The following is an 18,600-nucleotide window of genomic DNA, read 5'->3' as shown; positions in this document are numbered from 1 at the left end:
CCTGGCTCTGAAGACAAGTTTGTTAAGTGTTTTTGAACTTGTTTTTGGCCCAGGTGACACATACAGATGCCAGCACATGACTGTTTTGAGCTAGTAACCCTGTCCGTTATATCTTTTGGATTCTTTCCTGAGAGTAATGTGGCTCAGATTAGAAGTTCCTTTTTTTTTTTCCAGGGATTTGATCATTTAGTAGCTCTTTTTTTTCAAAAGCATATTACAAAGGTAATGTTCCGAGGGATTACTATTTCATAAGTAAGGTAATGAATACATTTCTTTTTAAAAATTATTATTATTAAAGTGAGGTACAGAGGGGTTACCGTTTCATAAGTCAGGTAAGGAGTACATTTCTTTGCGAACAGTGTCACCCCTTCCTTTGCTCTCTCCCAGTTTTTCCCTCCCATCCATGCCCACAAGTTTTATACCTCATTTTTTAACTTATCTACTGAGTATCACTGTTGCATTTGTTTGCTTTTTGTTCCTCCGTTTCTTGCTCCTGCTTTACCCTCCCAGAGACAGATAAGGAAGGGGGGGGAACCAAATCAAAACCCCTCATTTCCTGGAATTCATTTAGATAAATATTATTTTATGTGACAAGAGGCACAGCACATTTAGTAGCTTTTGATAAGTATATTCCCACAATATTTTTCAAAATTTATGCCAGTTTATGTTGCCTGTAGCAACATAAAAAGATTTTACTTGACCCATGCCAGAATTTTAATCGTTTTGTGACTTTAATGGGTGAGGTTTCACTTCATTCTTCTTTCTAAAATTATTTTAAATAATTATATGATCTATTATGAAAGTTAGAAACTATAAGGAAAGTATTAGAGTGATAAACCATTTTCATCCATGAGCAGTGAATAATTTTATTCATAATAATTTTATTCATATGTGATACAACAAAATGACCAGCTTCTTATAATAAAGTAAGTCAATAAGAACTAAACTATAACATGTTGCAGAATTATAAATCAATCACAAATGAATCATTTAAATCTACATATAAATTGTTTTAAGTGTTGAATAATAGTTTGAAAAACTATTATTGTGATAGCTTCTAATTCCAGTAGTAATGAGTTAGGTTTTTATTTTATTTTATTTTTTACTATTTTTATTATCTTTAAATAGTTATACAAAGGAATTGCCATTCAACAAAACAGTTTATGAATACAGTGCTTTTGACCAATGTCACCCCTTTCAACATTCTAACCCATTCCCCCCAACCCACCTCTTTTCTCCTTTCCTTAACTTGTTAGGATATGTATTGACTTTTTTTTTTTTGCCATTTATCAAAGCAGTGATAAATTTGACAGTACAGTTTGTGCACGCACGCGCGTGTGTATGTGTGTGTGTGTGTGTGTGTGTGTGTGTGTGTGTACTGCTACTTGAACTTAGGACTTCAAGCTCTTGCTTAGCTTTTTTGCCCATACATTGAATCATACCTCTAATTCTGGCTTTTTGCTGGTTAATTGGAGATGAGAGTCTGTTGGATTTGTCTGAATTGGTTTTGAGCTGTGATCCTCAGGTCTTCCGATCTCCTGAAGTATAAGCTTCTGAAAAGCACCTAACTAGCACTACACTTTTTGACTGAGATTTCTTTCTCTGTGTCCTTCTTTCTTTTATGTACACACAAAAAAAAACCAATGAATGTGTCATGGACAAATATTACCATTTCTACTAAAAGACTTTTCCTGTATCCGCTTGTCATATACATAACTTTCTCCATGATCTTAGTTATAATAAAAGTATGAAATTAGTATAATTTATCTATCTGCCACCTTGGCTATATACTCAATGTGTAAATTTTTTTTGCTGAAACATTCTATGAGTTTTACTGCAGCCCTTTTTGAGTCACATCCAAAAAGAGAACTCAAAAGATTTTTAGCCTTGCCCATGTATTACGAACTACACATGATTTTTGTTTCGTAATTGACTAAAAATCCATTTACTCCAATAGCATTGGACTGGGTTTTAGGAAATCAAAGCATTTATCCATGGTGATACAGGAGTGTAGCAGTGTTTATGCTTTTGATCCTTCCTTAGAGAAGTATTACCTTGGTAGGGAACCAGCTGGCTTTCTGGAAAATTGTACCCTTGATACGTGCTTAAAACAGCGGTGTCCGAAGTAGCTGGCTGACGACCTTGGTTTGGGCGAGGGTCACTTTTTATTCACATGAAGCCTGGGATGCGAGGAATGATGTCAGTTTCTACCCGTTAGCACTCTTACTATTTCCCCCTTTGTCAACACTTGAGCCCAGCTTTGCCAAGTGGAGACGTATGAAGTATGAGAAGATATTCGTAATTCCTGTTTGTTTCAGGAGAGAGAAAAATTCAGGTTTTTTTCAGGGTTATTTTTAGAAAGGAACAAATGTGTTGATTTTTTTTTTTAACAAATTGCCTTGATTTTACAAATATCAGCATTCTGTCTTTCCTTGTGCTTTATGATTACTTAAGTAAACAATCGCTAAGTTTCTCTTCTGTGCATGCTTTGCCTTGGGGCATTGTGGGAACTCACATTACCACCCTTCAGAGACCCGAGTTAACTCATCTTCCATCCCCCCAAGTATTAGCTCATGTGAGTGACTAAAGACTTTGTTTTTTTTTTTTTTTTTTTTGCCAGTCCTGGGCCTTGGACTCAGGGCCTGAGCACTGTCCCTGGCTTCTTCTTGCTCAAGGCTAGCACTCTGCCACTTGAGCCACAGCGCCACTTCTGGCCGTTTTCTGTGTATGTGGTGCTGGGGAATCGAACCCAGGGCCTCATGTATACAAGGCAAGCACTCTTGCCACTAGGCCATATCCCCAACCCCAAAGACTTTGTTTTTAATGTGAACTGATGACCTTGAGCATTTATACAACATTCAAAGTTGATTGAGAAATTACGTATATGCTAAAATAAGGTGATGATGAAAGGGCTTTTCTGGTTTCTATGAATTGGACTAAAACTTCCTTAGTTGGCATTCTTTACTCTTAATTATTGCCCTTCCCTCTAAGATGATAGGAAAGAAATGAGAATAAAGATTTAAAAAGAAAGCTTGAGAAATTGCTATCTCAGTAGTTATAAAGCAATTTTGATAGGGAAAAAAGTTGTCTAGCTAGAGGTGGAGATACTTTGCATGGTGGCTAAACTAACAAGACAAATATACATCATCAACCAGAAACTTTGAAGCCACATTTCTGTACCATTTATTCATATGTTTAATAATGCCTACAACTTCAGTATGATGCTTTTATTTATAAACATGTTGACCTTTCATGAATAAAAAGGAAACTCATGTTCACACTCATCCTTGCCTTTCTGTATTTGTTACAATACTGCATTTGAAAAAAAGGTACATAAAAACAAAAACACGATTTATACTGCTCACACTTTATTGTAAGGCCAATATGGAGTAGAAAAACTGTTTGAGACTAATTAGGCCAGGCTAGATCTCTGTGAGAAGCAGTACTGTAATTACTTAACTTTTAGGGCTGCACTCTCGACGTTCTTGAAAGCATTATTGCCCTTTCATAAGAGATGGAAGACACCAGACTCTTGGTGGCTTGAGAGCAGTTTATGGAAATCACTGTGTACTTGTGTACTCTTACTGAGTCAATATAAACAATGTAAACAACATTCAGTAAGCACCACAAGCATAATTATACATCATATATTTTATTAGGGGCAGAGTATTTGGTAATGAGTTTTGTGTTGTTCTTTTTTTTTGCCAGTCCTGGGGCTTGAACTCAGGGCCTGAACAGTGTCCCTGGCTTCTTTGTGCTCAAGGCTAGCATTCTGCCACTTGAGCCACAGCTCCACTTCTGGCCTTTTTTTGGTGGTTAATTGGAGATAAGAATCTCGCTGACTTTGAACTGCGATCCTTTGACTTGTTAGCCTCCTGAATAGCGAGGAGAACAGGCATAAGCCACTGGAGCCCTGCTAACTAGAATATTTTGAAGTAGCTTTCAAAAGATATCTACTTCTAATCTTGTCTAGTGGATTTTCTTAGCTTCTTGAGTATTTCAACTATGATCATATAAATAATGGAGGAAAGAGGAAATCAGTGAAGAGATCTGAAAATTTAACTAACATTTCCTTTTGGGCCAGTGTTATTTGCTTATTTTTCTTCTCGAGTTGATTTGGTTCTCATTGTGCTCTGCTTGCTCCTTTAGCTACTTTTTCCATGTGGGTGATAAAGCCCTGAGGATTTAGCTTTTCTCCATTTACGCCACTCCCCTACGATATTAAAATATTTGTAACCCTATCGCCAATATCCTTGCCAAATCAGACTGTTCAGAACTTTCTCTGGAGCTGTGGACTGCTCTTTTTCTTGCAACCTTGGTATCTCTCCCGTGGAACATCAGCCATTTGCCAGTCAGATGTGGAGTCTTGCCCATTCATAACAGTTATTAGCCACGGATTAGTGCATTTGTCAGCCTGGGAATAATTATGAGGGTTTTCTGGCTAACTTGCCAAAGGTATTTGGCCAAACCAAACATGAAAATATTTTAAAATACTTTCCTAATCTATTTTCATTGATACTTGAAGTTGATTGATACCATGGCCTTAATGATTTTAGATTGCATAATTATAGATTAAATATATTCCATGAATTAATGAAATGTCTGTTATGATTTTACCATTAGTTGTATATGTTTAATATAGTTGAGTGGCTGGTAAAGGGCAGCTTTGATGTTTTATTCGCTTTTCATTAGCTTTTTATTTAGATAGCTGATGTTAACAGTGCTATTAATGGCCTATCTTACCATATCTTCTCAGCAGTCAAATAGTTGCCAAACTTTGTTGGTAAGATTCATTTATCTGAAGGGAGAAAACTATGCTCTAGATTGTAAGAAATGTTACATATATTGCTTTCTGAATGCCCTACCAGGCGCACGCAGGCTAAATGGTCTCCCTGTCTGTATCATTTTCCCCCTAGAATGACAGCTTAATAGTTTTCCTGGTTGGCTTGTGTTAAAACCTTTAAAGGCTACATTCACTAAAACATATGTTCGACGTTTGGGTAGCCAAAGTCTGTGCAATCAGTTGCACAGAGTGTGTAACTCACCAGCCCTGCATTCCCCCAGGTGGCTTCTTGTTAGAGCTCCCTCCGTGCTCGCAGGGTGAAAGGTCCCAGGGGCCCACAGGTAGGTACACCTTTGATGTCTGTGTGTCCGTTAAGGATCGATTCAAATTAAAAAAGAAAAGCTACACTAAAGTACCCACTTTAAGTCTTCTATCATAACTGAATTATTCTGAAGTATTATTCGAAATTCTTCCAGGATGTGTTGAAATGTATTTCCATATCCTAAAACATGCATTTTATAATAATGTAAAGAAATAAAAAGGATGCCATGGACTTGTGATAATGGATTTGTATCTGTTGGTGTTTCTGCACTATCTGTCACTCTCAGAGCATCGTACTAGGTGTTCTGAAAAGTCGGCTTTCAGGTATCTCAGACACCAAGATGTCTGTGCAGAGGGTGGGCAGCGGGCAAAGTCAGAGAACGAGTCGCCAAACGTGGAGCGGGTGAGCATCCTCCTGCCACACTAGTCCTGGTGTTGCTTGCGACGCGGTGTGCTTGCTGTTGGGATTTCACTGATGTGCTCGGGAAAGAATGTTTTGGAAGTGTGAAAAGTAGCCATTTGGGGCTGTTTTGAAAGTTTTCTTGACAGAACTTTTAAACCCTTGAGAGGAGCAAAGTTTTGTTTTGTTTTTCTGATTTGGGGTAGGTGACACACAGAACAGTTCTTCGCAGCTATTCTTTAATTGGCTGAACTGTCCCTGGGGCCCTCTGTCACCTCGGACTCCAGATCCTCGGTGCTTCGTGTGCTAGGGCCCAGAAAGAAGCCAGAAGCAGAAGCTGGAAGAGAAGAGACCTTGGAAAATCCGGCCTTATGTGATCTTTCCTGGCTTTGATTGGTTCAGCGTCAGATTGAAAATTCTTTAAACTCTTAAAAATATTTTTCAAGTGGAGAAATACATTTATCTCAGAATGAAACTTGACAACTTAAAAATATTTTCTTCCAACAAAATAACTTTTAGAGTATGATGAGTATTTATATCTGCAGTTGTTTATTTTCAAAAGGTTGATGGCCCTGCCTATTGAAAAACATCGTATTAACATTTATTAAATTTCATCCAAATGTTAAAATTGGTTAGAGAGATTTCCTGATAGTAGTATGTTATTTTGCCTAGGAACCTTAAAAGCCTGTCAGAGTTGACCATCTCTATTTTAGTCAGGTGCTGGTGGCTCATACCTATAATCCTAGCTACTCAGGAGACTGAGGTCTGGGAATTGTGGTTCAAAGCCAGGCTGGGTAGAAAAGTTCTTGAGGCTCTCAATGCCAGTTAGCCAGCAAAAAGCTATATGTGGAGTTGTGGCTCAAGTGATGAAGCATGAGCTTTGAGCAAGAGTTAAGAACAGTGCCTAAGCCCTGACTGAGTTCAAGCCCCAGTGCAGGCATTAGTGTAAAATATATTATATTGTATTTGTAATATTTATAATATGAATATTATATATGTAACACAATATGACTTATATTGTGATGTTTATAATATAATTTATATATTTATTCATGATCTTAAATTGAAATACAAATAATAGAAAGTGTAAAGTCCTCTTCAGTTTTATAAATTTTAATGAACTCATCACAGTATTAATAGGTATTAATTTCTAAACTGGTATAAAAGCAATCTTTAGGAGTTTTAGTAAATTAAAAACCACATAACAAATAGAATTTCTATTTTATATTTCAAAAGTGTTGAGCTGTACTTAGAGACAGTTGAATATATGAAAATTCTTTGAGAGTGTGATCAAAACATCTGTGTTATCTTATGCATTTTCATGCTTTTTGGAAATAAGAGATTATTGTTAAGAATCAAAAATGAAACGTAAGTGCTTTCCAAGTTGAAATCCTCCGCTGAGAGTATGCATGCTGCTCCCGGTGCCGGTCATTACCCGGACTCCTCTCCTCTTCCACACTCTCTCTTACTTGCTGTGCTAAGTGTCAATTTCCACACATCCACTGCGATTACTTGCCATTTTATCTCCCTACTAGCTCCTGGTGCTTTAGAAATTCCTTCTGTGTCTGTCAGTATAATTCCTCCTTGAGAACTGAAATTTTAAGTATGGCACAGACAAGTGTTGAAGAACTTGACTTTCTTTGATACCGTTAGTTCCTTTTTTCTCAGGTCTACTAGCTTGCGGCGTCCATGGGAAGCTGGGTATGGTCCTGGCAGATCCCAGAGAGAGTGGCAAGGGCAGACTGGACTCCATAATTTTAGTGTGCCTGCTTCTATTGGAGTCTGCGACACTTAAGCTTTTGTTTCTCAAGTTAGTCTTAAATTATTAAAAATATCATTCTGAGCTGGGTGCTGGTGGCTCACACCTGTAATTCCAGCTACTCAGGAGGCGGAGATCTCTTTTTATGTATCTGTATCGGTATCTATATCTTTCTCTCTCTCGGTGTATATCGATATCTATATCTGTATCTGTATCTATCTATAGATAGATATAGATAGATAGATTGCTTTTTTTTTTAGATTACAGTTGCAATATAACATATTTGTTACTTGCAGTATTAATCCAAGGATTTTTCATTTATTTTTACCTGTTGTAAACTTAACAAGGATACTTCCAATAATCTTTTTTTTAAAAAGTAACTACATATATTTCACAGTACACATTTTAACCTTCACAATGAGGAAAGTCATCATTCTAATCTGCAAAGCTTAGGAACTCTATGAACTTCAATAATAAAACCATTTCTTCCAGATTGGGTGATATTTACATTTCCTTCCTTTCGTTGAGAATCATCTGTTCCCTCTTTCTCATTCATCCCCTCCCATTACTGCCCTTGAGTGGCTTAGTTCACTTTCATCGATGTCTAATATTGCTGATGGGCCCCAGTGCTGTATTTTTCACCCTCGTTCCACTCATTCTGTGCCCTCTTCCCAGATTCCCTCAGATGTGCACACGTATACACCATATATGAGGTAAAGAATATAGGGTCATCTAAAAATAATGAGGCAATTTCAGAAGAGGTCTTTTGTTTCCTCATCTTTGGGGTTCTTCTAAGTCTGTATATTATTTTATGTACATATGAAGAGGTGCTTGAGTCTTACTATTTGGTGCTTTTCTCCCAAGACTTTCCTCTTTTGGCCTCACTGTGTATTGGTGTCTTGAGTCCTGTTTAATTTGTTTTATATTGTTGAGTTTTACATTTAACACCCACATATCAGGGGGACCTTGCACTGTTTGTCTCTCTGGTCTTGGCTTATCTCCTTCACCATGATTTGTTCTAGTTCCATCCACTTCCCAGCAAATGCCATTATTTTATCATTTCTAATGGTTGTGTAAAGTTCCATTGTATATAGGTACTACATTTTTTTTTTTGATCCATTCATCTGTAGTGGGGCATCTGGGCTGTTTCCATATCTTGGCTATTGTGAACAATGCAGCAATGAACATGGAAGTGAAGGCAAGAAATACATGAGGAAATGTTTGCCATCCCTGGTAAAGGGAATGTAAACAAAGAACAACTATAAGATACCACCTTGCCCCAGTCAAAATGGCCTATATTCTAAATTCAGACAACAACAAATGTTGGCAGGGATGTGGAGAAAGAGGAACCCTACTGCACTGCTGGGGGAATGTAAACTAGTACAGTCTGGAAAGCAGTCTGGAGGGTCCTCAAATAAACTAAACCTAGACCTACCCTATGACCCAGCCATACCACTTGTAGGCATCTACCCTGAGCAAGAGGAACCCAGATACGACAAGGACGCCTGTACTTCCAATCTTATTTAAGGAGTAATTTATTTAAAAAGTTATCATTAAGTAGTTATTTAAAGGGTTTTTAATTCAACATGTCAGTTTAAATACTTCTAATAATCTAAAATTATATAGAGGCAAAAGACCCTCTGCAGATTTCCTTCAGTTTCTGCAGGAGAAACAGTGATTAATAGTTTGGAATGAGTTTGCATATGTTTGCCTACTGCTGTGGTGTCGTCCCCTCCTCCCCCACCACACACACACACACACACACACACACACACTCACACACACACACTGATGCTGCATTGTCTTGCAGCTGATTTTAGCAGTGGACTCAGGAATCATATTCTCGACCTTTTTTATGTCTGCATGATACTCCACGGTCTTGAAGTGCATTTGTCTGTGTAGCTCTGCCCTGCTCGCTGCAGAGGGCCTGCGGATCTCTTCCTCTTACATGTCGTATTGCTGGAACCCCAGAGCGAGGCGGGGGTGGGGTGGGGGGGAGCTTTTGTCCTGGGACATCACATTTGCTGTTCTCAGTTCATTCCATAGGGCTAACCGCTAGGGTAGAGTTTTAGCATAACAGCAACATTTTGAGGCAAGTTTCTTATTTTTATCTGCACCATCTGGCTGAGGTGTGGGGTCCAGTTCCTCTTCAGCACTTCCGCCTTGGCAGAGCTCTGGGGTTAAGAACGTTAAGAAAGTTCTGAACTCCATGTTATGCAAACGAGTGATATATCACTGTTGTAATTACTTTCAACATGCCATGTGAAACCGTAGCTTCTATTGTTGATGATCCTCTTGTATCCCCTTCCTGTGGTTGTACCCGCACTATCACTGTATCTCATCTGAGTACGTTGTAAAGTGTATATTCTGGTATTAGAACTAGGGAAGTGAAAGGGAATATCAAAAGCGAGAGACACAGGATAAAAAGACAAACTTGCAATACTTGCAAAACTGTTTGGTGTATACCAACTGAACAACTTCATGGGGGGAGAGGGAAAGGGGGAGGGGGGATGGGGGAATGAGGGAGGAGGTAACAAACAGTACAAGAATGTATACAGTGCCTAATGTATGAAACTGTAACCTCTGTGTACATCACTTTGATAATAAATAAGAAAAAAAATAGAAGCAAAAGAAAAAAAATAAGAAAGTTCCGATTATTTAAGTTGCCTAACCTTAAAGGAAGAACTTTTGGGGGGAGGGGGTGCTTGAACTCAGGGCTGTTGCTTTCTCCCTTAGCTATTTTGCTCAAGGATGGCACTCTACCATTTGAACTACACCTCCACTCTCAGCTTTTTTTTTTTTTTTTTGGCCAGTCCTGGGCCTTGGACTCAGGGCCTGAGCACTGTCCCTGGCTTATTCCCGCTCAAGGCTAGCACTCCACTTGAGCCACAGCGCCGCTTCTGGCCGTTTTCTGTATATGTGGTGCTGGGGAATCGAACCTAGGGCCTCGTGTATCCGAGGCAGGCACTCTTGCCACTAGGCTATATCCCCAGCCCCCACTCTCAGCTTTTTGCTGTTAAATTGGAGGTGAGAGTCTTGTGGATTTTTCTGTTTTCACCATGATCCTCAGATCTCAGCCTCCTGAATAGCTAGGATCACAAGCATGGTCCCCAGGCACTTGGCTAAAAGAATGTTTTTTAGAGAACACTAAAAACATATGTGTCTCTTGTTGATTGTGTAACATTTTGGTTATTTATATTTCTAAATACATTGAAGTTTAACCGATGGAAACGGCACAATGTATGAACAGTCATAGAAAATAAAATGCCTATAGTAATGTTTCACTGGAGGTATGATGGAATTCATTAAGGTGCTCATAAAACTTTATGTTCTTCCATCACTATTTTCTTGGTAAATGTAGTAACTTATTTTTGTTATGGCTTCTGGCCATATCTTGGGTTTAACATCTGCTGGCTCAAACAGCTACCATACCTTTTACATTCTGAAGTATAACTGCTTAAGATGGACTACATCTTTCCTTGGAAGATTAATTTTATATTCATAAAATAGTAATGTAGACGCTAAGAGAGATGATCATACATTGTTACACACTTAGGGAAGAAGTGGTCATTTCCCTGTGGTAATGCTGCACAATATATTATAAGCTGCAACTTGCTGTTGATCTTAATCGTTCTTCCTCTCAACACAGCTGGCATTCTCTGTGATATCATAGGTGTGCTTTTGGATTTATTATTGTACTTAGCAATGTGAATATATCCCTTTGTGATGGTTTCTTCATTAAAATAGAGCTGTGGTCACTTAGCAGATTTTTGCTCTCCTGGAATAGAGTCAGCCCCTTCTGATTCCCTGGCCTTAGCTTACTTTTCTTAGGATGCTTCTATTGAGTGTCAGTCAGCTTGATCTTTTCCCTTTGTTATGGGGTTTCCATGGCTTTCCCACAAATTCCATTTCCAAAAACCTTTGCTATCTATATGTAAAATTGTCCCCAACTGAAAAAGTACTTTCACTCCTATAGTAATAATATGAAGAAAAAAATTGATAATGAGATAGGAAATAATGAAACAGTAATTTCATTCATAACCCCCCCATCCTAAAATAGGTGTATACTTAATTACCTGCTACATAGAATTATAAATCTCATTTTCCTTTTGTACTGGGATTATAAACTACATTGAACATTTTTTTCACACAGATTTAAACTCAGAAAAATGCTGGCTGAGAGGGAGTTGTGAGTTTATTAAGCATCAGCACAATGGTTTTTGTGTGATTCATTGAATTTAAATAATTTCTTTTTATTACTGAATGAAAGTTGTCATCGTATGCTTGAGATGCACATTCCCTTCAATAGCGGAGTGTCTTTTTCTTTTTCAGTCTGTGGTGAAAACGGGCCGACTCCTGATCAGTCATGAGGCTCCTCTGACGGGCGGCTTTGCCTCCGAGATCAGCTCCACTGTCCAGGTAGGGCGACCACGGTGAGACTGTCCTGCCTGTTCCAGAGGAAAGAGTGACTGACGGCCGTGCATTCGTGCGTGCTGCGCAAATGCACGCGTTCCATTTGGACCACACTGTCCTTCAGTCAATCATGTAACTCTATCTTCTAGAAAAGAAATCTTAATACGAGTAGAAAAAATCCCTTACGGAAAGGAGAAAGTTTGAAATGAGTTTACTAAATGAATAACTTCAGTTGAATTTGCTCGGTTAACAGGGAAAGAAAACATTCTTAGGTTTCAACCTAATCATTTTCTGTAAAAACCCGTGAAGGTTGTTATGAAGTTGCACTGATTATGAAATTGATGTTAGATTTTTATAGCTATTACCTTCTAAAAATTAATTTTATCAAAAGTCAGTAATTTAATTTCAATAAGTAATTAAAAATAATTCTTTAATTTACTGAAGAAAATTTATAATATTATTGGCAATGCTGTAGAAAGGACTTAAAACTTTAAAAAATTGTTCTCAAGATACTGCATATCAAGAAACATTCCTGTGTACTTCTTTTTGTAGGCTTTTTTCCCCTTAAAACTTTTATTCCCCTTTAAATTTTAACCTGATTATTTTCTTTTAACAAACTTAAAAATAAACCTAAACTGATGTAAAATGGGTTGATTCTGAAGTGCCTAATGCAACATACATCATTTTAAGTTTCTTTCCTCTAACGTTTAAATTAAAATGTGTTTTGCATGAAAAGGACATGTGTTTTAAATTCAGAGTATCTTCTCACTTTGCAAACCTGGTACTTCTCTTTACTGGTGTCAGGTGCTTTCATTGCTAAGGTATAAGTAGAGAATTCTTTTCAGTATGTGGCTTAATAACTTGATATATAAAATTATAATATGTAATCAGAAGAATAAAATTATGACATGTAGGAATATCTTTAACCTTTCAAAAATAAATATTTTTAACCTATAATTTTTTTAGTGGAAAATTTTATTTTATTTTTGGAATTTCTTTTTTTTTTCAAATTTTTATTATCAAACTGATGTACAGAGAGGTTACAGTTTCATACGTTAGGCATTGGATACATTTCTTGTACTGTTTGTTACCTTGTCCCTCATACCCCCCTTAACCTATAAATTTTTAAAGGACTAATTGGCAAACTTGCCTACATTTTAAAATCATTATGTAGCAAATTTAAACAGTGTTAGAAAACTAGATCAAAATAATCTATAACTGTACTTAATTGAAAATTATGCTGTTATTTTCATGTTACGTATAATCATTGACAGCGAAAGCAATCACTGGAGTTTTTTAGATATTTTGTTTTCCTATTTATTCAATTAGTATCTTTTAAATGTGGTGAGTACCAACTATTTATTATATATTTTATTCATCTGGTAGAATAATTAGTGTACTAAAATTGTAGGAAACGAGAGTTCAAAGAATGAGTCACTTGAATACTTGGCCAGTGGCAAAGCTAGGAGAAGAAACGATCTTTTCTGAATCCTGGTTAATACGTAGTGTACGAACCATTTGAAGTTGCAGTGGTTGCTGAGCATAGACACTGACAGCCTGGCTGTATTTCAGCCAGGGGCGGCGTTTTGTTTTAGCAAAAGTTTCATTTGTTCTAATTGTGAAAGGATTTCTATTAGAACGTAAGTAGAATTAGAAGTGCGTCTAAGTATGCTTTAAAATTTGTTTTTTCCCCCCATAAATTATTGGTAGGGTGCAGTAGAATCTGACTTATATTTCAAACTGGAAAAGACTTGGGAAGATGACCTCATCGAGAGTATCTTGGTTTTGTATAATATGTGCATTCATGTTTATGGAAAGCCCTGCCTTGTGTCCCAAGCATACATTAGAGAATCCTTTTTTTGAGAAACATTGTGTTAAGAGTTAAACGCAGTCATTATAACCAGCCAACACCAAACATCATAAATGTATCAGATTCAGATCCTGCAACTCTGTCACAGTTGATGATGAAAGATGTCAGAGAGATTCATCCAAACACCAAAACAAGATGCCTTGAAACACTCTGCGACACTCAAGAATGCCTTCAGGTATTTGCAGGCATCTGAGAATGGTGATCTAAATCAACTGTATTCCTTTCACTAACGAGCATTTGTGATCCACAGTGCTCTGCATAGCCTGCTCAGAGTCACACAGACTGGAACTGGTCCAGGAATCTGGAGCGAGCAAACGTTGAGCGTATACATAGGCATTCTTTATTCAAAGTCCGCTTGCTCTCAAGAGGAAGATAGAAAGTTTGGATTCATTATAAAGTTGTTCTCCATGGCAAAATTATTCAGCCAGTGAACCACAATACTATAAAATGTGTAGGAGGAATCTGCATTTAATACTTCAGGTAATTAGAATTTAGATTTATTAATGCGAAGATGAATTTGAAAAAGGTTTGCGGTGTTTACTTAGTTCACATTTATTTGCATAGTGGGCAAAAAAGAACTATAGTAAAATTTAATGAGCACAAAAATCCCAAAGTGTTTGTATTTTTTATGCCTTTTATCTACTGATAAGGGAGATACAGAGTGAAAGCCAGACACTTGGAATTCCTCTTTTCTTTTCCAGTAAAAAGCTTGTGTATAATTTTGAGCACGCTGAATAATAAATTCTACTTTTCACTTTTTTTCCTACTTATCCACTGAGAGGTAGATTTTATTTTCAGTAGATGAGCTTTGTGCACGTATTCACATAGATGCAGTGGGCTGCATATAGCATGATCTTTGGCCTCACTTCTGTATTTGTAATGACACTTGTGTCAAGTTACCAAGAGCCTGAGTTGTTTAAACTGAAACCACTTGAATATGATAATGCAATCATTTTTATACTTCTCTATTTCGTTTTTGTTGTCTAGATGTTGTAAGAATAAAAAAAAAGATATAGGAGCATTAAGATACTGAAAGCTAGCTTTCTGGGGTGGCAGCAAAGAATACATGAAGGACATTTTTTTGTTGTTGTCTAGGAAAAGAAGCTTGAAATTATAAATAAGAATGATTTATAAATCTGGGTATTATCAGTGAAAGAGTTGAGTTATTCTCATTGTTGTATCAAATAAGTCTAAATTTTCTGTGAGAATGACTTAAAAAAAAGTGGTTCACAGAACCCATTTTGTCGAAGATGTTGATAGCTTTCGCTAATCTGATGGATTGCAGTGCAAAATTATTCATAATATTTTACAAGAATGATTATTAATAGTAGAATTGCAGAATTTTGGTACATTAAAATCTGAGAACCCCTGAAAATCTGAAATATTCCATTTTACTCCAGTTTTAAGTTATAATCCAATTATAAGTTTAAAAATATTGAAGAGAAGCTAGTAGTTGAGGCAATAAATATCCTTTTAAGTTTTTAAAATTGGCAACTTTTGGTTCAAAGCTACCCCGAATTAAATATCAAATAGTGGAACATATTTTACAGTGTTACTACTATGTTTTTGAAATTACTACTGAAATATTATTTTTAGTTATGCAGATAAAATATGAAAAGAATGAATGTAAAATATAGTCATAATTTATTTACATAGCTCTTTAATTTACAGCAGATGGTTCTTCCTTGTCTATATCCTGAGTCTCCTTAGGCCTGTTGCTCGTTTTTCATAGTCATTTATTTTATTTAACATCATTTATTATTAACATAGCATGTAGTAATTCAAATTTCATAAAACTGACTTGACTGAGTTATATTGATTACCACACATGCAATTTTACATATTTCTTAGTAATTCCAACTAAAGTTACTGTTTATATACAGATAAATCGGCGCTTGCAAAATAAAAGAAAATAGCATTGAACCGGCACCGCTTTGCATTTTGGGTGGGTTTAACGTGGAAGTGATCTGGGCTGCAGAACCAGCTGAGGTCTGCTCCGTGTGGTCCCCTCTGGGAACGATTTCTTGGTCGGCCATCCAGAGCTTCACTGTCTCTTTCCATCGGTTTTTACATTCCCATCTGTTCTCACTTTGGGGTGAGAGAACTTTTCCCTTCTTTTCTTTCATTTGACACATACTGAAACTTGAAGTACTTCTTTGAATCCTACATTTTGCATTATGATTTTGTAGAAAGATGCAGACAACAGGCTCAGCAGTTCACCGATTGGCTTTTTCAATGGGTAGGCTAAGCAAAGATTTTGTTGTTTCAGAAAAGTACATAAAATAAGTTTTTGTCATGCTTGTCTTGCTCAGCTTTACATAACCACAGATTTTCAAAGAAAATGTCTTTTTTTTGACTGTTCAAAAAAAAATCTCCAATGTCATCCATTTAAAATATCCCCAAATTGATTCATAGATTTTCTAGAATGCAATTTTCAACATATGCATTATGAAATGTCAATGCCAACTGATCTGTGGTATTTTAGCAACTTGAAATAGCATAGTGTCGTCAAACATTTTAGAAACCTACCATCCTTATTACTTAAATGGGTAGGACATTTACATAAGTTAAGTCTTCAGTGTGATATAACTGTGGGATCATAAAAACGATTTATTTATTTATTTCTCTGGAGTTAATGCTCAATAAAAGTGCCAAAAATTTTAGGGATTGTGGTTGGCTTTAAGGTTTGAGGGATTTTTCTTTTCTTTCTTTTTTTTTTTTTTCCTTTTTCTCAAACACATGGAAGCAATAAGTTTGCAATAAAGAGTCCAGTTGGAGAGGATGGTAACTTTCCATACCATTGTTTTATCCTTTCTGTGCGGTCTCTTTTCTGAGAATAAAAACTCCGAAATGGCGCGTACCGATATGGATATTTTAAGGTAATCAGATTCCAATCGTTTGATTTTTTTTTTAAATAGGGACTACATGAATCCTTGTGGAAAAGGAAAGTTCCATAACTTCCAAGGAAAGGAATTTTGCTTTTCTCGCCCTGTCAAGTGTGAAAGGCTTAGTTAGTGGGATTTTGTTTATAGTTGTCTCTGAAAATACTGTTTTTCTTTGCTTGTTTTGTGTATGTGTTTGTCTGTGTGTCAGTACTGGGAACTTGAGATCGGGGACTGTGCAGTGTCCCTTTGCCTTTGAGCTCACATTTTGTACTCTACAATATGAGCCACAACTGCATTATGGCTTTTGCTGGTTAATTTGCAATAATTTGCAGCCTTACCCAGGCTGGCTTTGAACCCCGGTGTTCAGATCTCAGCCTCCTGACATCTAAGCTAGGATTACAGGCATGAGCCATGAGAGCCTCTCAAAGTACAAAGTATGTGAAGTGTTAAATACATCAGTTTGAACGTGGGGAAAGAAAAAGATTCTGAACAGTCTTGAGGGCTTTTTTTTTTTTTTTGCCATGTTTATTTACTTACATGACCTATGTTGATAAATTAAGAATCGGCACAAAAAACACTGGAATAATAATTTGATGAGAAGTTTATTACAATTTGGTCATTTCATTTAAAAAAAAATCTGAGCAATGATGTAAACCATTTTCCAACAGCAAATAAAACAATAGGAGAAGTATTTGTCTTTGCTAAAAGATGGAGCCAGAGTATCAGAAAAGCAATTCAGCAGAGAATATTCAGATGCAGGCCAGCCTTTAAAAAACTCAATTAGGCTTGAATTCTATTGACTGTTGTATAAACGGCTTTCTGGGCCACAGATAGGAATTAAAGTCTAAATCTCTCTGGGGAGGCTCCATGAATGGGGTTGTTTTATGGCTGTGTTCAACCCCTGCCATCCTCATACCCTGGGCTGGTCTGTCTCTTGTCAGTTTCTCTGCTTGCTAGTATAAGCGTGACCAAGTTGCCATCGCCAGCCCTGTCTTCCCCTAGCCTCGCCAGGGCACTCAGCCCTTCCCATGGCTGCTCTTGACTCTACTGTTGAGCATCAGACTAAAATTCCAACCTCTTGCTAATTTTGTTGGAGAGGCAAAACTGATACTCTAAATGGTTGTATGGAAGGATTTCAACAGGAAGCCGTGTGATTGGTGGAATGGAGTATGTTAGTGTTTGTCAGTTTATCAAAATCAACTTCTCAAGAAGAACTCGTTTTTCTGCAGCTATTTCTTCAGTGTGTGTGTGTGTGTGTGTGTGTGTGTGTGTGTGTGTGTGTGTCTGTGTGTGTCTGTGTGTGTCTGTGTGTGTCTGTGTTTGTTCGTTCCTGGTGCTTGTACTGTATTTAGAGCTCAGGTCCTTCACTCTACTTAGCTTTTTTGCTCCTTTGTCTACTCCTTGATCCATGCTTCCAGTCCTAGGCTTTTGCTGGTTGATTGGGATCACTTGAGTGAAGTCTCACAGGTGGTCCAGGCTGGCTTTGAGCCACAATCGCAGAGCTCAGCCTCTCTAGTAGCTAGGACTAGAGGTGTGGGCCACCGGCATCACCTTGCTTCTGGACCTTTGTAACTGTCTTCTTACCTTTGTCTTTGCCTCTTACTTCTTGACACAGTATTATCCATTATTTCCTTTAAACACACATCACACTTTATTGTTTCGTTTTCGGCTTGATCGTCTCGGTGTGCCTCTCATTACAGCGCTATCTTTTTGTCCGCCTTGTTGAGCTTGGGTTGCCTGAGCCTGTGTTCCCAGTAATGTTTCTCTCGTCCATTCTTGACTCAGCATGATGATCACACTGGCCATTTCCTGAATCGGCACTCATTCTTGCCTCAAGGCATTTGGTCTAAGAAATGGAGTCCTTGTTTCAGACACTTGGAATCTATTAGAGGAAATAAACTGACAAGCTGATAATTATAGGATACAATATTCAGAGGACTGTCACCTAAACCAGATGTGACAGCTAAGTCAATGCTTCAAAGCTGGAGTGAAGGTGGGTTGGTATTCCAGGGCGAAGGAAGGGCACACGAGGTGGTCACTAGCTAGGAGTCACAGTGGTTTTGGTACGGTTGCAGAGTAGCATAAACTAAGGACCAAAAGGAGGGAGCAGTATACTAAACATCGTATCTTTATGTGTGTGGAGGAAATAGATTTGACAAAGGACCACTA

At 37.4% G+C, this 18,600-nt stretch overlaps 1 protein-coding gene across 2 annotated transcripts in view; it reads left to right on the top strand.

The window, feature by feature from the left end:
• Bckdhb (branched chain keto acid dehydrogenase E1 subunit beta) overlaps nt 1-18,600 on the top strand; it is a 157,218-nt gene that overhangs the window by 101,085 nt on the left and 37,533 nt on the right. Inside the window, exon 9 of one of the 2 annotated variants that reach the window (XM_048353645.1) lies at nt 11,596-11,682. The exons of the other annotated variant lie outside the window; for it this stretch is intronic. Within the exon in view, the coding sequence (XP_048209602.1) occupies nt 11,596-11,682 (87 nt within the window). The remainder of the gene's footprint in view (nt 1-11,595; nt 11,683-18,600) is intronic. 2 annotated transcript variants of the gene reach the window in all.

The sequence above is a fragment of the Perognathus longimembris genome, chromosome 9, assembly GCF_023159225.1.
Source record: "Perognathus longimembris pacificus isolate PPM17 chromosome 9, ASM2315922v1, whole genome shotgun sequence".
Classification (NCBI taxonomy): Eukaryota; Metazoa; Chordata; class Mammalia; order Rodentia; family Heteromyidae; genus Perognathus; species Perognathus longimembris.
Note: the sequence above shows the minus strand (reverse complement) of the source record. Positions and strands in the feature narration are given on the sequence as shown.